At 36.3% G+C, this 26,652-nt stretch overlaps 2 protein-coding genes across 3 annotated transcripts; one reads left to right on the forward strand and one right to left on the reverse strand.

The window, feature by feature from the left end:
- tmprss4b (transmembrane serine protease 4b) lies at positions 1 to 8,786 on the reverse strand. The gene is made up of 11 exons (XM_067438479.1): positions 8,387 to 8,786; positions 8,109 to 8,261; positions 7,702 to 7,828; positions 6,373 to 6,489; positions 6,241 to 6,284; positions 5,647 to 5,809; positions 5,221 to 5,387; positions 4,844 to 4,933; positions 4,330 to 4,472; positions 4,046 to 4,195; positions 1 to 3,970 (listed from the first exon to the last, which is right to left on the reverse strand). Exons 1-11 carry the CDS (start codon positions 8,523 to 8,525, stop codon positions 3,953 to 3,955), a joined length of 1,311 nt encoding a protein of 436 aa, XP_067294580.1. The 5' UTR covers positions 8,526 to 8,786; the 3' UTR covers positions 1 to 3,952.
- Positions 8,787 to 9,733: 947 nt separating this feature from the next.
- tmprss13b (transmembrane serine protease 13b) lies at positions 9,734 to 26,159 on the forward strand. 2 transcript variants are annotated; one of them, XM_067438478.1, is made up of 13 exons: positions 9,734 to 9,833; positions 13,885 to 14,053; positions 14,178 to 14,288; positions 14,509 to 14,625; positions 14,756 to 14,882; positions 19,751 to 19,846; positions 23,521 to 23,564; positions 23,664 to 23,826; positions 23,985 to 24,154; positions 24,557 to 24,655; positions 24,755 to 24,897; positions 25,446 to 25,598; positions 25,791 to 26,159. In XM_067438478.1, the coding sequence occupies exons 1-13, from the start codon at positions 9,819 to 9,821 to the stop codon at positions 25,803 to 25,805; spliced, it is 1,422 nt and encodes a 473-aa protein (XP_067294579.1). In that variant the 5' UTR covers positions 9,734 to 9,818; the 3' UTR covers positions 25,806 to 26,159. The 2 variants fall into 2 exon arrangements, with proteins under 2 accessions (XP_067294579.1, XP_067294577.1); XM_067438476.1 differs by lacking the exon at positions 25,791 to 26,159 and having other exon boundaries at positions 25,446 to 25,766.
- Positions 26,160 to 26,652: the final 493 nt, after the last annotated feature.

Below are 26,652 nucleotides of genomic sequence, written 5' to 3' on the forward strand. Positions count from 1 at the left end.
ATCTGTGGGCTATATTAATTCTTATGATAGAAAAATTTAATATTTTCTTCCAACAATGCTTAAGACAGGGATAAATGTATCTGCTATATATTTAGTTAATTGAACTGGACTGTAAAACTGTGAAGTGAGGGTAAGTGAACTGTGAAAATCTATGGATTTTTATCGTGAGTCTTTGTGAAAACAAATCCAGTCTTGTTTTTCAAATGGATACCAACTTCAATATATATATGTTGTAGAAAGATCAATTATGCAACAATTTTAGGGAACTTTGTTTAGGAAACTAGTGATTTGTTTCACTGACAGAGACAGACTCTCAGAGTGGGTTTAAAACCTGCATGTTTTAATGCAGTACTTCTGGATAGAGCAAATACATAAATAAATCAGCAGAACTCTAATTATAATAAGCATGAAAGAAGAAAATAGGCCTTAATTTAGCAGTCTTGAGTCCAGTTCTAAATAAAACTCATTATCGTTTTTGCTTGAAAATGAAACACAGGTGCCTGTTAATGCTTTTCTCGCCACCTTTTGGCGAGGATGACTGAATCAATGCAGAACATTATGATGCAAAAAAAGAAAAAGAAAAAAAAAGAAATAGGAAACGCTGCAAAATTGCAAAAGCCACCAAATAGTTAGTAAATACAAGCTAATGAATGATACTTGACAATCCGTAGAAATCAATATCCCCTTAGAGAAAACCCTGAATGAAACACTGAAAATGCTGCTTCAGATCATTTTAAATGCATTATAGCATGTCTTAAATGGCCAGAAGTTTTAGGGATACATGGCTGACTATAACAGTAGAAACATATGTAATGCTTTTTTATTAAAACAAATTGTCACATACTGAACAGAATTAGCATCAGCTTTGAAACTGAAAATTGCTTGGTAAATTTCCATGATAAACAAAATATGATTACCAAAAAGGAAAAAAATATAAATATAACCTGCCAATGCAAACAGACATACTGTGACCTGAAAACCATGCAACTCACCCTATGACGTCATGAAAATGCAATATTTAAAGGCAATAAACTCATTATCATAAAATCATGCAAAACAATAACTAAATGATAGTATATGATGTAAATATGGTTTCAAGTACCGAGACTGGATATAGGTCTCTCAGGTTTTCAGAAGTTTAGCTAGTAAGCATTTCAAAATTTCACTTGAAGGATTCAGGGAATTCAGTGGAAACCAGAAAAGGGACTGACGTCAAGCAAGTCTGGTGAGATGAGGTGTGTTAATTTGATAGAAGTGACATTTTTAAGAAGAATAATTAAAGCTGCAGTCTTTAACTTTTTTGGTTAATGATCCAAAATCAATTTGAGAACATATATCCAGTGTTCAAAACGATCTCCTTACCTTAGCCTGATTCACAATGTTAAGCTTTAATGTGTTTGGTATTGGTAGATTTCCATAAGAAAATACGAGCTTCCACTGTTCGTCTTCGTGTCATCACATCAAGTCTGTGTACATAAAGGAGTCCAGGCTATTAGGCTATATCGTGTGTGTGGATGCTGCAGGTGGCCGATCATTTTTGGCCTCTTCTTACGGCAGCTGGAATGTAATTAAAGTTGTAGTTTTGATGACGGCTTGTAATCCAGAAAGTTAAAAACAACAATCATCTTTGACAACTGGTGGATTGATAGACAACCCACTCGTACACCTTAAAACATTAGATTCTTCCACACTGAGGAACCGTGCCAATGCACAACCCATGTAAAGAAGATAACTCCATAAATACATTTCAGGGTTAAAACAGAGATGTAAAAATTTCAGACTGCAGCTTTATATAAAATGTCCCAATAATCTGTTTTTGAAACTACAGAGCTGCTGTACAAAAAAGAAAATGTCACCTCGAAGACAAATAGCAAATTATTCAATCATATAAAAATATATGTTACCTCTTTTGGTAAAAATAAAAATTAATGAGATGACAATTTTAAGTTGGTAATAAAAAAAAATGATAATGAAACAAATCTACTGCGATCTCTCCCTAGATGTCCACTCATTATTTCTGAATAGAGAGCTTTGGATTCTGCAATTATTTAAGGATTTTACCCAGTGAATCCCGGGGGATGTTGGTCATAAAATTTGCATGCAGTAAGTCTTCCTTGATCAAAGCAACTTGTTTTCAGTGCCAAAAGGAGTTCATTACAGATAAACAGTTAGTCAGAGGTTGTAACTGTTTAATTTCTTGTGGATTTATTATAACTATCGAGCAAAAAGTAATCTGGTAAATGTATACAGAATTTGGACCTGAAAAAACAAAGCAATGTATACTCTATATACAGTAGCTCTCCTCTCATATCCCTCTGTAGCACCAAACTATGTCTATGGAAATAGCAGATTTTCTAGTATTTTTCAAATGTATTTATTTTAATTGAAATGATTGTAATTCTGTTTGGGTCATTTGAATGTAACCATAAAAATGTAGTCGAGTCAGGGCTCAACTTTCAACTTTTCAAGTTGTGATTATGTCATTGCACTGGCTGCAGTGACACTTGAATAAGTTGTGCATTGAATGTGTCTTATTTAAATTGATCCTCTTTTCTATCTTCTAATGGAACACAGGTCAGTAAAGCAATACACTTTCAGAGGGATCTTTAAGATCATTTAATATGAGAAAAATTAAGAAGGTACATCCATAAACTTTCAAAGCACTTGTACTACCTCTTATTAAGAAATATTTTCACCATTATTGTGCTAAACTTATATTTCTGCATTCAATATTTTGGAATGGTCAGTGTTTTTCTCAGGTCATTAAGTGAACGAGTTTGTTATTCTGCTTGATATTAGGCGTTAAGATCTTAGGGCTATTAATATTATCCCACTGTGTTTTTTCACCCTTCATTAATGCATCATTTAATTTACAACATATCAGTTTGGGTTGGATTGGCTATTATTTGTGTTACACGTTTTTAAGCAATTTTGTTGAAGGGAAGTTGTATCAGTTAGTGTGTCATTTTTTGTATTGAAGTCTGAATCAAGTTTCTGTCCGATACCTCACAAACACCCATTTCATGTAGCCAAAAACATGCATTAATTTCTTGATGTTCAGTGTGTCGGTTCACTCAAACTGTGATTCTAAAACAGATTCTGTAAAGCTTTCTGCAGCTCACCGTGTGGGAAATCAGAATGAGGAAATGCCAGAGACAAAGCAATTTAGAGAACATGCAAGAAACCAAATTTTAATTTAAATTATCGTCAACGTACAACTTCTGTATTTTGTTCCTTCAGTCATTTGTGTGCAAGCTATACAAGTGTTCATAAAGCATCAGAGTTTTTGAAAAGCTGGATCAGAAACATTCAGATGCTTTATGAACACTGGAAGCTAAACCAGGCTGTTAACACACAAATGTAAGACTAATGAGAATAGAGGCCTCAGGAGTCTGCAATTGGAAAATTTGCAATCCCAAAACTCAATTTAACATGGACAGGAGAAATTGTTTGACATCAGTCCCTGCCAAATTGAATTGAACAGCACAGAGCATAATCCAGAATTCTTGATCCCATTGTTTCCTCAAGCCAGTGTGCAGGCCTGTTATTCCCCACGGGACTGGACAGTCATGCATATATTTCTTTATTATAAGCGACAATGTTTTGCATAAAATAAATGTGATGGATTGGAAAATGCATCAAGCTTTATTTATTTTTTCTTTCTACATGCTTTTGGTTAGAAAAAAAGTTAAAACACTAGTACTTTGCTTTACAGTGAACATTCAGCAGATTAACTGGAAAATTGCCATAGTGCTATCTCCAGTGAACAAGTGTGGCTTAAAAAAAAAGCATGAAGTTTTGACATAATACTTACGTCAAATTGAACATGAAATTAATTATAAAATTGAATGATGCCTATATTCATGGACATTGTGATTTTCTGAATTACACTCTTGAGGTGATTGTCTTTTCTCCTTTGCGTCACAAATGCATGAAGTGATTCATCCAGGATTCACCTCATTGGATGTCTCTAAAATGTGACAGTTGATCTTTAATTAGCTTTATATTTCTTATATATTCATTTGCACAATCATGAGATGCATACCTTCATTATAGTGTAGATCCAGTCAAGAAGTTGAGTAACATCAGTGTAAACTCCAGGTTTTCCCTCCCGTGCACAGCCCACACCCCAGCTCACTATGCCCAGTAACTGCCAACGAGATGAAAGGTACACGAGTGGGCCCCCACTGTCTCCCTGAAAAAAAAAAAAAAAAAGAAGTTAAATTCAGTTAAAATGACAAATCCATTTAAAATAATACTAATTTGGCCTGGATACATAGGCTATTAGATATAAAAAGGTAGCCTATTTGATTTTGCGGTTTTTGTTACCTGACACGCATCTCTTTTTCCCGTGAGAAATCCAGCACAAAGCATTCTGGGAGTAAAGGCGGAACCATAAACGGAGGGCTTTGAACACTCCGACCTGTTAATCAATGGCACTGAAGCTTTCTGCAGCACTGAGGGCATCTCACCTGTGCAAAATGAGAATGAGGAAACGCCACTGAAAAAATATAAAGGTTGTGGGAGAAACAGAACAAGACGTGGACTGCTGATTTAAAATAGTTCACATTCACTCTTAAAAATAAGTTCTTTGGTGGGGTGTATGGTTCCATGGAGAAACATTTCCTATTACACTAAAGAAAGAAAAGGTTCTTTAGACTATGAAAAAAAATGTTTTTTTAATAAACCTAAAAAAAAAGTTTGTTTGGGTAACCAAAAATGGTTCTTATAGCGTCGCTGTGAAATGCCCTTTTTGGTTCTTCCTAGTACCTTTTTTTTTAAAGTGTGTGCCTTAGAGTTACAAATTATTCGTTATGTAACAAACAAACACCTTTCATCTTACCTTTTTCTTTTAGCAATCCCCACCCAGTCACCACAAGCTTCTCCTTCACAGACAGCTGGTGTGGGGGTAAACAAACTGGCAAGATTGAATCTAAGAGTAGACAGTGAACAAGCTTTAACCAATGGCATTTATTTGGGCCCTTTTTTCCTGATAGACATCACAAACCACTCTGACTTTACCAACCACTGACAATGCTGACTTGGATGCTAGAGTAATGGAGACAGTGAAGCTTTTCAAAGGAATCAAGTTACATATGCTTAAGTGGGACTTGAGCTATTTGAAATGTCAATTTTGTTTACCATTAAAGTATAATTATTTCGTCTCCATTCAGATCAATAATAATAGAGTGGGTCAACAGAATGGATGAAGTACTGTACCCCCAATTTTGACAGGCCAGGTGAGTTTTAGCATGGCGATGTCAAAGTCATTACTCAAGCGGCTGTAGTCCTTGTGGATAACAATCATCTTTACACTGACACCTCTGGATGCGGTCAATTGAGTCTGACCCAACACTATAGTCCATCGACTCAGCTCTCGTGTCTGGCTGAGAGTTGTGTGTGTGTGTGTTTGAGAGAGAGAGACAGCAAAATGCAAAATAAAATGTGAGTGGACCAACTGACCCAAAAGTCATACATTTGAATTCATACAATTTAATACTTTTATTATAAAGGGAAGAATTTTATTTCAAATTAAACTGTTTTAGGTTTACCCATTTTGCCAGTCAACAGTATTTTAAATGAAAAACTCATTTAACTGAAAGTCAGAATGCTGGCTGATATTCTGTCCATTTGTGAATGACTCACCTTGTGAAACAGTGGGCAGCTGAAATAATCCAGCGCGTGGACAATAACGCTCCTCCACACTTGTGCTGGTGGTCCCATTGAAGACTAACCTGCCATGGCCAGTGTCCAATTGTAGTGTCCTCCCCACCAATAATACGGTCCTCTCCCACCACCTCCCCACAGTCTGCACAACAGAGACATTTATAACAACAACCAGACACATGCTTGCACAAACAATATGAGTATGCTTACTAATGGCTGAATTTGAAAAATAAAACATTTAAATTTGAATTAAATGAAGTACGATTATTTGAAATTAAGTTTGTAAAAGGAAAGTTGGTCAAAAGCTTTAAATGTGAGATGTCTTGTTTTAAAGGATCATCTATCAAGGCAAAATAAAAACAAAAAGGTAGAGAAGGGGCGGAAAAGTCAAGCTAGTTAAAAAAATTGGGGGTTATAATGAAGTTTTTTGTACAGTACAATAAATATTGGGTTTGAAAGATGATACGTGGAAACAATGTGGACATTTTTTATATTAAGATTATAATTTAAAATCTATAGTGTGAAGTTGTTTATTAAAAAAAGTTGTGAAAAACTCTCTTGCTAAAGTCTTACCTGAGCAGGACAGAGCCACCACTGAGCCAGAGAAACATGTATCACTGTGAAAGCATAAATATTTCTGTATGTAAATGACATACGATATGCACATAGAATTTATCACAAATGACTTTACCCAGCACGTCTTACCTGACTGAGAGGAAACTCTGGATGCCAGAGTTTGAGGAGTCATTACTGACTGTAGCAAATGCATTTTGAGGGTTAAAGAGCAGACTCTTCACTGGGACTCGTGTACTTCGTGGACTTCTGTAATGTTTAATTTTTAATATAGTGTTTATCCAGAAAATCTTTCCTGCAATATTTTACGAAGACACTGCTTTATACTGCACTTAATGGGAAGATGATCATATTTCTTATTTTCATGACTCAGAGTGTGTCATGGTAATGAAGGTGACAATGTTAATGTGTTTGGTCTTGGTGGAATAGATCTGCTGCTGACAACCATACATGAATCACGAAGCAGCAGATCTGTGGGGCTGGGGAAAGTAGAAGGTTTCTGAAAGAGCACTGCAAACTGCTACAGCAAACAATAGGCAGGTATTTTAATGTTGAGCAGTGAGCACATTGCCTTCTGATACAGCAGGAACCAATCAGCTTTGCCCTATATAGAATGTTGTAATTGCAAGCAGATACGGTTAAGATTTATCAGCCTGTACCATCTACACTGTAAAAAAATATTTAGAAAAAAAAGTGACCTGGTTGCCTTAAAATTTTGAGTTCATTGAAATTGAAATGCAATGAACATTTTTTGAGATTTGACAACCTTTATTAAAATATTATTAAAAGATTTTGTAAGCATATTGGGTAATTGTGTGTGTTTTATTTCTGATGATGCAGTGAAACATGCCAAATAGTGCTATTTTCATGATTTATCATATTTTTTATTTGGTTAAGATACAAAAATATTTTGAGTTTCTATTTATTAAACAAATTTCCTTCATTGTATTAACTCAAATTTTTAATTTCAATAAACTCAATTTTAAGGCAACCAGGTTACTTTAAGTTAAACCAACAAAAAACAACCAATTTTTTTTACAGTGTAGAGGTTCATTTGTCACCCAGGACCACAAAACGGGTTGTCTCTCAAAAATTGAGATATATCTGAGAAGATGACTAAACAAGCTTCCCATTGATGTATGGGTTGTTAGGATAGGATAATATTTGGCTGAGATACGATTTGAAAATCATGAATCTGAGGGCGCAAAAAATAAAATTAATTAAATAAATAAATGAATAAAAAGAACCTTCATGGAACATGATCTTTACTTAATATCCTTATAATTTATGGCATAAAAAAAGAAATCGATAATTTTGACCCATACCTGTATTGTTGGCTATTGCCACAAATATACTTGCATGAATTATGACTGGTTTCGTGGTCCAGGGTCACATTTGGTTTTACAGCTTAATTTACTACGGATCATTGGTGGCACTGTGCCATGTCTGTGCTCTGCTTACACTGTATAGCCCAGTTGTTGACAGGTTAAGCGTGTGTGCTTTGTCCTCCAGTTATCAGCACACACTGTTTTCCATCCAGTCTTATTAATGAACACCTGCAGGACCAGTCTGTCCCCCATCAGCCTCACTACAGGTAAATACAGATGAATCACATGTTCTCCTACAAATGCATATCTGGTATACTAAAGCAAACAGTAAAAATCTTTCAAAAGTGATGTAAAATTGAAGTTTTTTTTATCCATGGCTCTTTGAAGACACAATCTTCACACTTAGAAAACAATGGTTCTTTTAAGAATTATGACTGAACGTTTTTTGGGGGAACCCAAAATGGTTGTTCTATAGGCATCCAGTGCGAAACACCCCTTTTTGGACCTTTATTTTTTAAGAGTGTTTGGGTGCATGTTTACCTGGATACGTTTCTTTGGTCCGCAGTTTGGATACACATGCAATCTCATCCTCACCATCTGCACAGTCAGCTTTGCCATTACATGCCTTCTCTATTGAAATGAACCTTAGTGAGCCAGAGCAGAAGAAAAACTTGGAATTCACCGTCCTAATGGCTGGAAGGTGTAGCGATAAAGAAACAAACATATAGATAGTTTTATATTTAGCAGTCAAAGTGATAATTAAAAAAAATGTCCATAGCATTACGAACAAGCAGAATGGCATGGCAATATATTCTTACTAAAGTACAATCCCACTATCAAAAGTGCCAGTATGATTAGCACACAGCACACGATTATGATGGTCAATCTGCAACGTGCCCTGCTTTCCTCTGTCCTCAGCGTGCTTAATTCTCGCCTTCGTTTCAGCCACAGGGCCATGAGAAACTCTGAGAAGAAAGGCTGATAGAAAGAAATCTATGCAAATCAGTGGATTTTACTGGCCATGCAATTTAATATGGATTTGTTGTCCTTTCTTTAGCCGTGTATGAGACTTCGCTAACACTAACTATTCTATGGCTAAATCATTACAAAAAAAGTTATTGTTTGTGCTTTAACTATTGTTTCCTTCAGTTCTAATTAGTGAATCTCACAGTGTTTCCTAACATATTACTAACTGCCAGCCCAATAAACACTGGCAGTGTTTAGAGACTTCTAGTTATCACCTTTACTCAGCTGCTCTGCATTAACTAATGAGTTAGATTTGAGAGATTAGACGGGACTGTGGTTGAATTCAACAGCATACAAGCATGCTCCTACTATTTCCTGGCATATGGCAGAAGTAGTAGAAGTAGTATGCTAGTATGCTATTCCGAATTTAAAACTATAGGTTGAAATGTACTTCTCAACTCTTTAAATCCTTTATATTGAGTTCAGGTAGCTTAATTAGAGATCATTTGTCATTTAATATCATTTAAATGTCTTAAATAATTACAGCACAGCGGCAGGCGCTAGTTTTTATTGCTCATTTGTTTGTCATTTAAAAGACACACCTTGCTGAATAAAAGTTGTGACGTACACAATACAGGGGTGTTTAAATACGACAGACACACACCTATATTGATGCGTATTTGTCATTTATGTTTTAGAAATGGGTTTATTATACTTTGCTTGTGACTGTGTGCATGTGAATGTCTGTGCGTGTACAATGTGTCCATTATTCTCTTGTTCCAATTATTCTGTGATTATTCATATCTTTGCACTGTCAGTCAATATATATTGAAGACACTGTAATATCTTGCCTTCATTCTGAAGTTGTGTTGGTTATTGTGTGAAATTTGAAATATGTGTAAACATACTTTTGTGATGGACAATGACAATCTGATGCCATCAGTTATAGTTTCTTGTTTCCCAATTTCATTTGTGCTTTAATATAATAAAAGCAGCTTATGTAAAATAAAAAAATAAATAAAAAGAATATATATTAATTATCTGCATGTGTATCTACACTACAATGTCTCTATGTACATGTTGTTAAGAAACGCTGAAGGGCTGCCTGTAAAACCAGTAAAACAGGAGAGAGAGAGAGAGCGAGAAGATGACATGAGTCCAGGGTGAGCCTGTCCTGCTCTGATGTAATATATGTACTGTGTCACTAGCAGGTGCATGACAGAGAATGAATACATAGCTGAAGTACAGGTAGAGTCTACCTGATCTATTTGAACGGATACTCACATGGAGCACAGACAGGTATGAATACTTTAATACCTAACAAAATATTTCCAACACAAACGTATACATAGTACAAACATTTAAATATTCCCTTGTTTTTGTAGTGATGAGTACTTTCTGTGGTTTTGTTATTTTGTTAATATATTATTATAAATGTTGAGTGACTAGCACTAACATTATATTAGTGTTCTTACTGCCGTAATGTTTTAATGACTAGCTTGTGTACAGTTGTCTTGGTAGTTGTCCTAATTGACAGATGGATTAGCTGACTTGTATCCTAGTCACCAGTGATAATTATTAACAAAGTATACATTCTAACTTGATTTGTTTAGTGGTTTTAATAGAATTAGTAACATGATTGGTTACAGAAAAGTTATATTCTATATGGATGATAAACATTAATTATATAATATGCGACCAGGTGAATGAATCACTGTGTGTATTACAAAGAACATGTTCCAACAGGGTGCTGTTAGAGAGAATACGATCTTTAAACATGCCTTAAAAAGGAAGGGCAGATTCTGAACCTCACAGATCACTCCTGGTAACAACACTGTTTAAAATTAAATTTAGGGTGTAATTTATTGGACAATTACTACAGATTGTTTTGTGAATTGAAATAAAGAGAACAGATACAGATTTGGTTAGATTGCCTGTGCTGTAACTTAGATTTCACTTACAATGTTTTTCACTCCAGTATTTTAGTTGCTTCATCAAAGTTTATATCTTAATATATATATTTATGATGCTTTTTAAACCATTTTCTGCTGGGTTCAGTGCACTATGTGTGGTAAAAATATGTTCATTGTTGAATCTATGTACACAATAGGCATGTGCTGCTTATGCAGGTGTAAATACCGTAACCTGTTAATATGCGGGAGCTGAAATAAATATACACTTCTTCCGTGTGTCAGGTCTTAGCTGAAAACTATCTTATGTTAAAAGTCCGATATATATATATATATATATATATATATATATATATATATATATATATATATATATATATATATATATATATATATATATATATATATATATATATATATATATATATATATATATATATATATATATATAATTTAAAACACACTTTTCATTCCAAAGAATCTCAAAGTGCAACAATGGAAAAAGGGAAAAAAATAACAGAAATTAATAAAAAGTACAAATAAAGAAAAATACAAACAATCAACACATAAAAGCCTTTGTGAACAGAAAAGTCTTCAGTTCTGCTTTAAACTAGTCTCTGTACTGCTCTCAGCTCACTGGGGAGGTGGTTCCAAAGCTGTGGTGCATACGAGCAGAAAGCTCGGTCCCCCATGGTAGGAAGCCTGGTGGTGGGACTTGAAGAAGCAGGTGGCCTGAAGATCTGAGGGTGCAGGTGGAGGATTTCAGAGTGATGAGTTTCTATAGATATGGAAGTGCATGCCCAGAGATGCATTTATGTGTAAGCAGGAGGATTTTGTAGTCGATCCGGGAGGAAACGGGAAGCCAGCTAGTGCAATGAGTGTAGGATTGGAGTTATGTGATCATATTTACAGACTCTCAAAAGGACTCTGGCAGCACTGTTCTGGATGTATTGAAGCATCTGGTTATTTCTAATCCCACTCAAGAGTCTGTTGCAGTAGTACAGCCTTGTGGGGACTAAGGCATGGACAAGTTTTTCTGCATCTGGAAAGGTTAAAAGGGGACGGAGTTTGGAGATGTTTCAAAGGTGGTGTCAGGAAGTTGTGCTTAATGTGGTCATTGAAGGTCAGCTGTGGGTCAAACCGAACCCTGTGATTTGTGACTGAGGAGGAGAAAGTGATGACCTGGCGATCAAAGATGAGCTGGGATAAGGGAGAGGAGTGGATCTAATGAGGGGTGCCAACCAGTAGTGCCTCAGTTTTACTGGAGTTCGGCTGGAGGAAGTTAGTACCCATCCATGCCTTAATCTCCTCAAGACATGTTTTGAGTCGCGACAGAGCTGTGGAGGGACTCGGGGCAGTTTTGATATAAAGTTGCGTGTCATCAGCATAACAATGAAAAGATAGTCCATGTCTGCTGATGACAGGACTGAGGGAAAGCATGTAGAGTATGAATAAGATTGGGCCGAGATCTGACCCCTACGGAACACCACATGTAACAGGGAGCAGCCTGGACTCACATTCTCCCAATATAACACGCTCAGTCCTGTCAGAAAGGTAGGACTGAAACCACTGCAGTGCTGCTCCAGATAGTCCAACTGTATTATGGAGGCGGTCCAGGAGGATGGTATGGTCCACAGTGTCGAATGCCGCTGATAGGTCGAGGAGAATGAGCAGTGATGGTGATCCTGAATCAGCTGTCATTAGAAGGTTATTTATCACCCTAAGCAGAGCAGTTTCGGTGCTTTGGGCCAAGCGAAAGCCTGATTAAAATATCTCAAATAAGTTGTTGTTTTTTAGATGGTTGTGGAGCTGAGAGGCAGCTTCCTTCTCTAGAACCTTTGAAAGGAGGTTGGAGATCAGCCTATAATTAGCAAGGACTTCTGGATCTAGGGTTGGTTTCTTAAGTATAGGAAGGATGACAGCAGTTTTAAGGGCAAGAGGGACATGACCAGTTTTAAGTGAGAGATTAACAAACTGGGTGATGATTGGGCTGACAACGGGAATGAACGACTTGAGCACAACAGTTGGGATGGGATCCAAGGTACAGTCGGACGACTTCATTTTTTTATGGTTTCCTCAACGTGGCTCTGCTGAACCTCAGTAAAGTGTGGAAGGGATGGCAATCTCCTGGGCAATTGGTTGGAGGACGGTGGAGACAGGAAGGAAGAGACAGATATTGAAGAGCAAATGTTATTGACTTTACATCTAAAAAAGTCAATAAAGCTGTTGCATCGCTCCACTGTGGTTTCAATGGATAAGGATGACTTCGGCTTCAGGAGGTAGTTATTTTGACAGCTCTAATATATATGTATATATATATATATATATATATATATAAATGGTTTCATTCATGGCGTCAATTCACCAAAAGCCAAGGGCTGATACACTATACTCACTCGTTTTCATTCACTCCTTCAAATTAATTTCTAATTTCTGTATTAGTGGATTAACATAGGGTATTGTGAATGAGGGTTTAGGGGTGATTCATGGCAGACACAGTGGTGATGGGAGTGGTGAAGCATTTTCAAACCTAAGCCGTCAAACTGACGTCATCTGAGAAGGAACCCCGTTTCCAGACCAGAAGTTACTTTTCAGATGTTGGTTAAAGATTACCACAACAAACTATTTTTTTCTGTGTATTAACTTGCACTGATTCATTTTTCACTCTAAGGCCTTTAATATGTGCTAACAAAGTAAATAGAGTAAACTTTGATTTCAGGACTTTAAGCGGCAAGCGCACATGCAGGCACCAGAGAAAAAGATTGACTACTAAAAAATACTCAGTGTAGTATACCAGAAATCACCTTATTTTGTTATGTGGTGCTGCAGCTGCTGAAAGCACAACCTGAGCCTGCTGTTGCAGATGTGCTGGATTCACAATGTGTGCGATGTGAAACAGGCCTAAGGTCGGGTTTCATTATGAAAAACAGTACAACAAATTTCAGACAAACAATGCTCAAATGTGTTTAATAATGCAGTTAAATAAATAAAAGACCTGACTGTGATGTCTAAATTGCTCCATGCAACGTCTTGCTGCTGTCTTTATAATGTTGATACGGGGACATTTAAACACTTGTTTGTATATGGAGCAAGAGGTTCATTGGTTCATTAGGTTTGGCAATACCAAAAAAGTAAATTGGGCAATTTGTTTTACTAGCATATTTATTTTTCACATGGTAATGGTAATCCCCAGTTCAAATTTGTATCTGAAAAATCTGCATTACACATTCAAATATTGAGGATTACATTAAAAAAAAGACCTAAAAATTGATTATAACACTGCATAAAGCAGTGCCTTGAATGAGATTTATCATTTATAAACCATTTATTTGAACTCTGGTTGACAGTAAAGATGTTTACAGTGAATTTAATTGAGTGACATGCAGATGAGCACGAACAGTGTTTAGAGTTAAAGGCTCCTTTGTAAATATCTTATACAGACTGAGGCTCCACCCTCATATGACTCTGTGGTGAATCAGAACCTCTATGATCAGAACACGCCTCCACCTTCATATCCGGGTCTTCAAACACTGGCGGCAAACCAGATCCAGCCGGACTACATACCTCAGCCAATAATTCAAACAGCTGCTCCTTGTGTAGTAGAGACAAGTAATACTTAATGACATATACTAACTATACACACATAGGTTTTTTAAAATGGTCATTAAAAATAAATTAAGCAATAAATAATTTTATATTGTCAATTGCCATTTTTTTTATTTGCTTTTGGCAGTCCCGTCACAGAGAAGGCAAGTTCTCGGCACGAGCAAAAGGTGTTGCTATGGAGGGTCTAGTGGTACTGCTGTTGTTGTAGTGCTGGTTGTAATTGCCGTGTGGCTGGGAGGTAAGGATATATGTTAATGTAAGTAATATAGACAGTTGTGCTAATCTGCCTGAAACATCAAATACTGTAAATACTGTGTTAAGTGTATTTCATTTTTTCATCTAAAAGCTTTAAAATGCTTACATAACTTGGACTGGTGCAATATCCATGAAGATCCTTATCACTTCCTTAGTCCTAAGATCCTTAGTCTTTTAAACACATTTTTTCCACTCCTGCACAGTACGTTATGGGTCGAGATTGTGGTCTCTCTCCGAGAGCAAGGAAACATGTCCCCTTTCATCAGTTGATTGTGATGGGAAGAGAGACTGCTCTCAAGGCAGTGATGAATATCGCTGCGGTCAGTGTTAATTACATACATTTATATGTCAATATATAAATTAAGTGACTTTTTGAATCTCTTTTCACTTATTAATCATATACAGTTGGTATTCTGAAAGCACACTGATTTGCTTTTAATCTTTCTATAGTGCGGTTTGGTACAGCAAATCAATTGCAGGTGATGACCTCTAACTCCAGGCTCTTCCTTCCGGTCTGTGCTCAGGGCTGGAATAAAAACATAGCTGACCAAACCTGCAAACAGCTTGGCTTCAGACAGTAAGTACAATATACATATATATATATATGTGTGTGTGTGTGTGTGTGTGTGTGTGTGTGTGTGTGTGTGTGTGTGTGTGTGTGTGTGTGTGTGTGTGTGTGTGTGTGTGTGTGTGTGTGTGTGTGTGTGTGAGTGTGTGTGTGTGTGTGTGTGTATATATATATACATACTCACCTAAAGGATTATTAGGAACATGTTATAAAATGATTATATCATTAGGAATGGATTAATCTGTGTTATTGTTTTAACGCGTTATTTTGACAGCTCTAATATATATATATATATATATATATATATATATATATATATATATATATATATATATATATATATATATATATATATACAGTAGAGATCAAAATTAGACAACAACATACAATTTCCTAAATTTCAAGGTCACTGCTTAACTGCTTAGTCAGTCCTTTTTGACATTATCCTAACAGGAGCAGAAGGGCAGTTTTTGAAGCATATTTCACAAGTTAAATATATTCTGAAGTACAGTTTTTACAACTTAAATAAGACAATTGAAAAATAACGCTGGTCAAAATTAGAGAACACTTTCAGATACTTTCAAGCTTTGGGTGTTAATCTGGCACTTGGTGCTAATTTCCGTAATAATTTGGCAAACCCTATTTAACTTGAAGCAAACTTTCCAATTTTCACTGACTTTGCAAGATGGCAAGCCACTCTAAGGTTACTGAAACCCTACGACACCAGGGTGTCCAGATGAAGGCCAAAGGGATGACCCTTTCAGCTATTGCAAAAGAAGTTGATCATTCCAAATCTGTAATTTCTAGAATATTAAAGCTTTACAAAGACACAAATTCATTCAAGTACCCAAAAAGGTACGCAAGACTAATGCACGAGAGGACAGGAGAATGAGGAGACTTTCAATGTGGAATCGGTTCAACACTGCAACTGGAATTACTCGCCAGTTCAGAGCTGAACACAGTAAGGATCTGTTTTGCCATACAGTGTCTTCTAATTTAAGAGAATTCAGACTGAATGCTCACTCTGCAGTGACCAAGCCTCTCATCAGCAGAAAGAATCAAAAGGCTAGACTAACCTTTGCTGAGGGGCATGTTGTGTGAACAGAGGAGAACTTGTCCAAAGTTCATTTTAGTGATTAATGCAAGTGTCTGATGGGAAACATTATGTTCGGCATCAAATTGGGGAAAGATTGAACCCAAAGTGCCCAAAGAAGTCAAGTGAAAGGTGGAGGAGAAAGTGGCATGGTTTTGGGGATGTTTCTGCAGTAGGAGTTGGGCCTATTATAAAGCTACATGGCAGAACCTCAGAACCTGTTTATCAGAACCTTCTTCAGCAACATGTGGTTTCTTCACTGCGAGCATCTCCTAATAAGCCCACAATTTTTATGCAAGACAATGCCCCCGTTCACACTGCAAAACGGGTTGAGCAGTTCCTCGAAAGTGAGAACATTGAAATAATGAAATGGCCAGCCCAGAGTCATTGCCGACAAAATTATGGCTAAGAAACCCACTACAGTTACCGAACTGTGGAAGAGACTGGAAGAAGAGTGGACCAAGATCACACCCGAGCAGTGTGTCCTGTGGCCGCAGATGTGCAGAGCTCATTCAAAGCAAGAGCCTACAAATTTTTGACTGCTGTAAGCATCACATTTTAGTTGTAATGTTTTTTTTGTGCTGCATTGGTTATTATTCTCTAATTTTGATCACAATGTTTTTGACAAAATAAAGATTTTTGTTGAAGTACCTTGGTATTTTGTAAAACATGATAGAACAATGGTATACCCACAGGCAGCTAATCGTCCTTCAAACTTCAAGCAATGAATATCAACAATATTTCTGAAAAAAATCTAATGTTTCTAAATTGTTCTCTAATTTTGATCTCCTCTGTATATACACTCACCTAAAGGATTATTAGGAACACCATAATAATACTGTGTTTGACCCCCTTGCGCCTTCAGAACTGCTTTAATTCTACGTGGCATTGATTCAACAAGGTCCTGAAAGCATTATTTAGAAATGTTGGCCCATATTGATAGGATAGCATCTTGCAGTTAATTGAGATTTGTGGGATCCACATCCAGGGCACGAAGCTCCCGTTCCACCACATCCCAAAGATGCTCTATTGGGTAGAGATCTGGTGACTGTGGGGGGCATTTTAGTACAGTGAACTCATTGCCATGTTCAAGAAACCAATTTAAAATGATTCAAGCTTTGTGAAATGGTGCATCATCCTGCTGGAAGTAGCCATGAAGCTTTATGGTCATAAAGGAATGGACATGGTCAGAAACAATGCTCAGGTAGGCCGTGGCATTTAAAAAATGCCCAGTTGGCACTTAGGGAACTAAAGTGTGCTAAGAAAACATCCCCCACAACATTACACCACCACCACCAGCCTGCACAGTGGAGACAAGGCATAATGGATCCATGTTCTCATTCTGTTTACGACTCTACCATCTGAATGCCTCAACAGAAATCAAGACTCATCAGACCAGGCAACATTTTTCCAGTCTTCAACTGTCCAATTTTGGTGAGCTCGTGCACATTGTAGCCTCTTTTTCCTATTTGTAGTGGAAATGAGTGGTACCCGGTGGGGTCTTCTGCTGTTGTAGCCCATCCGCGTCAAGGTTGTGCGTGTTGTGGCTTCACAAATGCTTTGTTGCATACCTCGGTTGTAACGAGTGGTTATTTCAGTCAAAGTTGCTCTTCTATCAGCTCGACAAGGCATCAACAAGGCATTTTCACCCACAGGACTGCTGCATACTGGATGTATTTCCCTTTTCAAACCATTCTTTGTAAACCCTAAAAATGGTTGTGCGTGAAAATCCCAGTAACTGAGCAGATTGTGAAATACTCAGACCGGCCCATCTGGCACCAACAAACATGCCACCCTCAAAATTGCTTAAATCCCCTTTCTTTCTCATTCTGACATTCAGTTTGGAGTTCAGGAGATTGTCTTGACCAGGACCACACCCCTAAATGCATTGAAGCAACTGCCAAGTGATTGGTTGATTAGATAATTGCATTAATGAGAAATTGAACATGTGTTCCTAATAATTCTTTAGGTGAGAGTATACTATATATATAGGGGATCGCGAGGCACAATCTAACATGCGGTTAGTAGTAACACACATGGTTTAAAACTTTCCACTCATGCCAGGAGGACAAAAATTGTGAATTTACCAGTGGCCATATGTACATTATTAAGAGAAAAAATTGGGCCAAAATTTTCTCTGGAAGATATCACTGAACATTTAGGCTATTTAACCATAGCAAATTACATTTCTTACTTAAAGGAAATGTGCACTATGTAGTATTTTTGTAAAATATCCAAAAACCACTAGGCCAGTGTTATATATTTTGCTCAGTTGAGTACTAAAAGTATCCTAAAAGTGTCCAACTATTTGTAAATTGTGAGAAAATTGCTATTTTAACCAAGGAGCTGGGACATCTGAGGGAGTTGCCTGTCAATTGTGTCATATCTGCGTTACCCTAGGTTTCCAGTTTTATTTGGCAGAAGCGCTTTACTCTTACCAGTGTGCAACAAGTGTCAAAGCAGCTGCTGAGCGAACGCACAGAGTAACGTCATAACATAATTTTTAACATACATTTTTAAAATGTATCTAATATGATAAACTATATATAAAACTCATAAACTATGAGCTACGTTAACTCATACCGAAAAAGCGGAAATGGCGCACTGTAGACTGTGTCCCGACATAATAAAAGTCCTGCTGCTCACAAGACAACAAACGCTCCAGTGGCCTTGCTCAGCTCCACAACACTCTGGTTCATACTACAGTAACGTTAATAATCGCATCCATGAACATGATTTCTGCCCGAGTCCTATCCCGATTCTTTTCCATCGGCTGTGAGGTGAAGACCACATGTCCCAAGATTCTAAGTTTAAACTTGGTGTCATCATACTAACCTTTGTTTTGAATAGGCGACCTCTAGCAAATGGAAAAGTTGCATAGTGCACCTTTAAGTTTATTTTTCAAAAGACAAATCTGATATTATGTTAACCTTTTATCTGTTATTTAACAATTGAGATAATTCTTAAATGCTGATTTATCCAGCAGAAGACACGAGCCATGATTTAAATCCTCGTTGCGGTGGGGCATGATATAATGAGCCTCTATTAGAACTACACTAGTTTATATTTTTATAAATTATTTTGAGAAACCATGAGAAAAGGGTAAATAATGACAGAGTCAATTTTCAGAAATGAATTTCAGAATTTTTAACTATGCTGTAGCTCAAAATAAGTCAGAAATTCTTAGTTTTTATTTATTACATTTTAAAAAGTTAATAATTGTATTTTATTGACTAAATATTTTAGTTTGTCTTAGATATTTTTTGATTATATCCGCTAACATTTTAAGCTGTCATATGATCATGTTACAATGTGCCCCTCACATGTTTCAATGTATGGGGCATGTTGAACTTGTTGTCACATTTCACTTCTATTCTTTCTGGGTAAATCAAGAAAAAAAGTATACACTGTATTAATGAAACAAAACCACATAATTCTACTAGACGTGTGAAATGAATGTGGGAAAAATTACTCTGAACCCCAAGTGGATTTACACAAACTGAGACGTTAGGTCAAAAAGCATTGTGCCCTGCTCTCCCCTATATACACAATCACATTTTTGTGTTCTGAAATAAGACCAGCACACATTACACAGTATTGACAATTTAAAAGGTTTTCTACAATGTCAGTTCAGATTTTTATTTATTTATTACATGTAAACTGGTTTTCAAATAGCCATGGAAGCTGGTGTAGAATCAAATTACAAGCAAACAAACATTAGACAATATTAAGGACCTATGTATGAATTTGTATTAATGTGTGTTTCCATTAATGTGTTCCACAGGAGTTATGAAGATGGTGTGTTGCTAACCAACTCGTCCTCCTTTCAAAGTCTGACCAGTCAGTTTACAAATACCATCCAGGGAAGTGTTAATAAAAGGTAAAAAAAATCAAATCAAATAAAAAACAGAACTGGTATTATATTCTCAAAAAATTTGCACATATGCTAATTTTTTGAGAAGGATCTGTATAACCTACAGATAACAAAAAAAACTCCAAAGAGAGGGGGAGGGGGGAGTTATGGCAATCAGTGGATGCAGGCTATGCTAAAGTTTGCTAAATGCCTAATTATGGCCTTACATAACTCTAAATAAAACACTGATTTGGATTTGCCATTGGATAAATTTACAGTCAACAGGAAACATTTGCTGTCGTCTTTTTTCCCCCTCAAATATTAGCTGATAAATTGTATATTGACATATGAATTATTAAAGCACTGCCGCAGCAGGGCTGTTTCCTCTGCTCAATTTCTCTGGCTAATTTCTATCATATCATATCATATCATATCATATCATATCATATCACATACAGTGATTCTCAAACACCATTGTTTCCTCCTTCATATGTAAATCTTGTTTGTGGAAAAACAGGCCAATCTCAACATAAGACCAACTGTGATGCAATCACTGGGATCCTTAATATATACGCCCCCAGCATTTACATATGCCAGCACGTGCGTCACACGAGGGTAGCAATAACGGCAGATCATGGAATTAAATGTTATGTTCCAGGCTGTGCAGGGGATGTGAGGACTTTTCATACCCTTCCCACAGAACAGAACTGTCAACAGGCATTTAAAAATACTGATCACATACTGATTTAAAAGTTGATTTATTTAGCCAAATAAAGTAATGAACTCAAAATAGTCAGTGTCATGTTTACTACTCACCCACTGCAAAATAATAATACTTCAATTCTTAAACATGTATATTTATTTAACAAATTGACTAAGCCTTGTCAAACGACTATCGTTTCAACTTAGATTGTGGAGAAGGGGACTTTAGCTATAAGGATCGAGTGAGCGATCTATAAGCAAGCAGTAGTAGTAAACGTAGTTTGCTTCTGAGTTATGTGTTAATAATGAAATTTAGGCTAATTTAGATTTCAATCCGTCAAAAGGGACCGACATACGTGTCTACAATTGTATTTTATGACAACACTGGCAGGAAATAATATAACATTTTTTGACATTTGACAAACTGTTATGTGTGCTACTTGGAGTTTCCGATACTAGCATCTTGCGTTAAATCTAGACAACACAGGGGATATTATCGTAATGATGTCTTACTAAGAAACTTTCAGTTTAATCAGAAATGGGTTCGACAGTCAAGAGGTGGATAAAATCACTACTTACTTTTTACAGGAATATGGTTGGAATCGGCTCTTTCTTGCAGCAATGCTGAGCGAATCCTACTTGATTTTGTCCCAGGTTAGAAAAACTGTCCATGGTGAAATTGGCCGAGCAAACAAACGATTTTGAATTAAATTGTTGCGGTATCCGATTGTAAATAAACATCAACATGACTGTTGACATTTTTTATCTGTGGGAAGGGTATGAAAAGTCCTCACATCCCTTGCACAGCCTGGAACATGACATTTGTGTCCATGATGCCACTGCGCAGTTTCACTTGACAAAGATCATTGGCTGACATGCAAATGTTAGGGGCGTACATATTAAGGATCCCAGCGATCGCGTCACATGTGGCGTTATGTTGATAATAGCCATTTTTTCCGTGGTGTTTTTCACAAACTCTTTTTATTTAACTATGGCAAGGTTAATTCAATTTTACATTCTAAGTCACCTTTAAGTTGAAAAAGTAGTAATTTGACAAGGCATCTAGTCAATATGTACAAACAAAACAAAACAAAAAACAAACAAAATACCCTTTCCTGCACTGTACAGTTACTGTTTAGAGTTTGTGACTCAAAGTGAAGAAGTTACCGTTATTGTAAAATTACAGTGATGCATTACAATGGTTAAAATGTTTTTAAAATGCTAAAAACAAAGTTGTGACTGCTGACGATATGAGTTAACGTGTAAAGTTGATGTTATATGCTAGTTCACATGTAGGCTGAAGTTATACTGGCGTTACATTTTGCAGGTCTTACTGAAAATAAAGACAATTGACAAAACAATTGGTTGTTCCTCAAAATCTTTATCTTCGTCAGAAACAGGATCAAGCATATGGCTGCATGCATAATCTCTCCATTGTCATGATGGAAAATAATAACGTATGTGTTTGCTGTCACTGCCGTGCAGTAAAACACAATAACTCCACATTAATATGGATGTTACGACCAGCTCGGTTTAAGTCGCAACATAAAAGAGGGATCAAACACCAACGTTTAATCAAAGTAAATTATATTTATTGGTATTAACAAATATAACAATAATTACAAATAACAAACATAAGTCTAGGGAACTAAAGAAACAAAGATATAACAAAATATTAAAGCTACATGATATAAGAAAGGTACAAGAAAGAAACTAAATGAAAAGCAAAGAGCCACTCCCGTGAGAAACTATCCCACAGAGAGTGCTAACTCAAATGAAAACGAAGAGCACTTAAATACCCTAATCTACAAATTATCAATTAAGAACTCTTCCAAATAAGGCAAAAACAGACCATTTCAATCTAGGGACAATTTATTGGGTTGTAAATGGACCTGTAACAATGTTTGCCCTTAAATAAGTCACATACCCTCTATGTAGATATCAAAGAACAATTTAAAATTCTAGGGCACCTTTAAGGCAAAAATTGTGTTTTTCAGTAGCCCTGAAATGGCAAGATATTCCCAGCAAGAAATAGCCATCATTTTACCGTCTCGGTTAACTAGACCCAATATAGTCCAGCTGTGAGTAAACCACTTCTAGCTAAAATAACCTTGAATTTAGTTACATGTTGTTTTGACCAAAATAACAGTTTAAGCAAAGTCAACAGTGATTACGAGGTTTTTGGTTTCATTTCTTTGACATGATCATGTTCATGAGAGATCATGAGAGGACTAGTCTTGGGCTATGGTTAAAAGTTACATTTTAAATGTAAAATCTTTTTCTAACCTAGACATCAGAACTGTGTTTGGACAGCTATTAGACGTCTTTTAAATGCAAAATTGCTGGCTGGGTTTACAGCAGGAACAAGGTCTAAAGATTTTACCTGATCTCATGACAAAACAAAAGTGTATTATAAGCTTTTATATGAATTCACAAAATGTCAGCATACTTTTGTTCTTTTTTTCCCTCCATAACTTAACTCAGATGGTCGTTTTGGCCATATATAAAATAGTTATGAATTGCCATTACTTTTTTTGCGAGCAAATATACCCAGAACACAGTCAGAATTAAACTTTCTCCATCTACAATCAAAGATAGATTTTTATCAGCAATTTTTTTTTTTACCAACAACAAAAAAAATCTCTATCACTGTATTTTTGTTTATTACATTTAACCTGTTTTAATGAAAATAGGCATGAAAGCTGGCATAGGATCAAATCACAAGGAAACAAACATTATTATAACAAACAACAGACAATATTAAGGATCTATGTAGGAATTTGTATTCATGCGCGTTTCAGTTTATGTGCTCCACAGGCCATAAATAGATTTTAAATCGATTAATAAAAATAAAAAGCACTGAGGATATGGCAGTAGAATATAAAAATGTATAATTCAGTGTATTTGGATGCAGAAAAGTGTAAAGAAATCCATGGAAACAGAAAATACTTTTTGTCTCACGCTCAATTCTGTGTGTAACAATGCTGTTTTAATTGTAGTACATCCTGTCCTGGACAGAAGACCGTGTCCCTGTACTGCAGCAGTGAGTAGTCTACACTGCTTTTACATGTTATTGTCACATGATAAAGCTATCTAAGTATAAACACTCTCTTCCTTTCCCTTTTGTTCTTTCTCTGTTCAGAATGTGGAAAGCCACCGGTATCCACAAGGATCATAGGGGGGAATGTGTCTGCTGAGGGTCAGTGGCCGTGGCAGGCCAGCCTGCACTTTCAAGGGCATCACACATGTGGAGGAACTCTGGTGGCTCCAGACTTCATCATTACCGCTGCTCACTGCTTCCCCAAGTCAGTATTAACATTAGATGGATGGATAGAAGATTTAACAATAACAATACTGTAGCCTGTAATTATAATTATGATTAATGAATACACTAGCAAACAATATCTAATAAACATGATTGGATGAACAGATGAATTAATTAGCTTTTCCCCCTTTTTCTCAGTGAATCCCCCAGCTATCAGGTGCCTAGTAACTGGAAAGTGTATATTGGTTTGGTGTCCCAGCTCCGGCTTCCCAGCCCGTATTATGTAAACCAAATCATTTTGCATGAGAATTATGACCCAAAAACAAATAACTACGACATCGCTTTGCTAAAACTCGCTAGACCTGCCAGTGAGTTTGTACACACACACACACACACACACACACACACATTTGTTTTTGTGACATATGGGGACATTCCATAGGCGTAATGGTTTTTATACTGTACAAACCGTATTTTCTATCCCCCTACACTGCCCCTACCCCTAAACCTACCCCATCACAGGAAAGATTCTGCATTTTTACTTTCTAAAAAAACGCATCCTGTATGATTTATAAGCATTTTGAAAAGTGGGGACATGGCCAATGTCCTCATATTTTACCCTCTCCTTGTAATACCTGTGTCATACCCATGTCATTATACATGCCCCCCCCCCCCCCCCACACACACACACACACAACTGTCTAATTTGCCATACAAATAAGGCAAGGGGTATTTATGAACACTGATGTGTTTTGTACATACTTTTAAAGGTAATATACAGCCCGTCTGTCTGCCTGTGTTTGGCCAGACATTTTCTCCTTCCCAGCTGTGTTGGACTACTGGTTTTGGAGTTATCAGGCAAGGGGATGGTATGTATGTGTAAATTGTAATTGTGTATGTATTTTGTTGTCTGGGTTTGCATGTACACTATTGATGACGTTGACCTCTCTCCACTTGTGTGTATGCAGATAGTAGTTCCACTTCTTTGATGGCAGTCACAGTAGACCTGATAGACTCATCTGTATGTAACTCACCTAATGTTTATGGTGGAAGGATCACAGAGAATATGCAGTGTGCAGGTGATCTTAAGGGAGGCAGAGACTCTTGCCAGGTTAGTTGCTGTCTTTGCTTGCAAATACTGCCATCTCTTGGTACAAAATTATTTTAAATTTGTTCTGTATAATGCTTCAGTTAAAGTGCAAGGGCGTAGAGTTTAGTAGGGACGCTACAGATCTACCAATTTCCAGTGACTACTTTATCAAAGTTTACAATTATTAACTTTAGCCTTATGTTGTTTAAAGGTATGAGACAAACTGAAACAACAAGCAATGCTGAAAATAAGATTGTACAGTTTATCTGCCAATCGCATGTACTCTGATACTCTGAAAAGTTAAAGGGATAGTTCACCCAAAAATAAAAATTGTCATCATTTACTCACCCAGTGGTTCCAGACCCATGAATTTCTTTCTTCTGCTGAGCAAAAAAGAATATATTTGGAAGAATGTTGGTAACATTATGCTTGTCAATGGGGTCCATCAACTCTTTGATTAAAATAAATTAATACAGTTTGGAACAACTTGAATTTTCATTTTTGGGTGAACTATTTTGTATTGTTTATTATTTAGTTCATGTTTTTTTTTGTATCCCCCCTCCCTCCAGGGTGACAGTGGGGGTCCATTGGTGTGTAAAGCTGATGAACAATGGTATCTCACAGGCGTAACAAGTTGGGGAGATGGCTGTGGAAAGAAGAACCGTCCAGGGATCTACAGTAATGTAGGGCGACTATTAATGTGGATATATGGCAAGATGCAGGTAAAAGCACAATACTTTTGCATATTTATGTGCACATACACAAACACATTCATTTAAAATACAATATTAAATGTAATGAAGATACTGACACAAAGCAGTGTGAATTCATCATAAGTTTTACATACTTTATATATATTTTTTATTTTATTTTTCTCCTTTTCTCTCCCTCTCTCTCTGTTTCCTTAATTACAGAAAGAGCAACCATGACCTTTTGCGACCCTGAAGAGCAAACAGGCTACTCAATCTACTCCGCTGAACACAGATTTGACAATATTTTGCACAGAATTAATTTTATTTACTGAAATATGTGTTCTTATTATTTAAGGTGACAGTACAGTATGGTGACAGTATATACTGTATTTCTGTAACATTTTTAATGATCATTATTTCATTTAATTTCATTATTTAAAAAAAGAGATGTTATTCCTTTTGTAAATAAGAAGTATTTTATTCTGGATATATGAATGTTCTTGAATAAAACATAAGGAACAAAACACCAGAACGTGTAGTACAGTTCTCTCTGGGTGCATTGTATATTCTTTATTATGCTGTAAGGACTGTTTCCTACCAATAAATGCTACAAGAAAAGAGCTTCAAAAACTTTTACTGCCTTTTTAATAATACAAATAGTAGAGCGGCATATTGTACTGAGTGTCTCTTATTTGTAGAGTAAAACAGCAGGCTGTGGTGGCTTTATTTTAGCTTTTTAGCCAACATTTGCTGAAAATTAAAACTACTGTCCGTGAAGACAAATTCCTTCCTCTGAAAAGGTGAAAGTTAGCAGGATCTTTTAACGTAGTTATAATCATTAACTTTACAAAGAATACCTGACTTAGTCCCTTTACTCTGATAGATTTATCTTCCAGTTTATTAAAGTAAAGGAGAGTATTGCTGTTTGTGGACAGAAGAGAGCAGCGACTGAAGAGTCACTATTTTCCATTTGCGATAACTCCTATAAGCAATCTGTTGGTTTTATGAACTACTCCTACTCAAAACTAAAGTGATTAGTTATGTATTTGTTCTACACTTTTTTTATTTGTTCTTTTGAAAATTA

The sequence above is a fragment of the Pseudorasbora parva genome, chromosome 3 (assembly GCF_024679245.1).
Source record: "Pseudorasbora parva isolate DD20220531a chromosome 3, ASM2467924v1, whole genome shotgun sequence".
In the NCBI taxonomy this organism is placed as follows: Eukaryota; Metazoa; Chordata; class Actinopteri; order Cypriniformes; family Gobionidae; genus Pseudorasbora; species Pseudorasbora parva.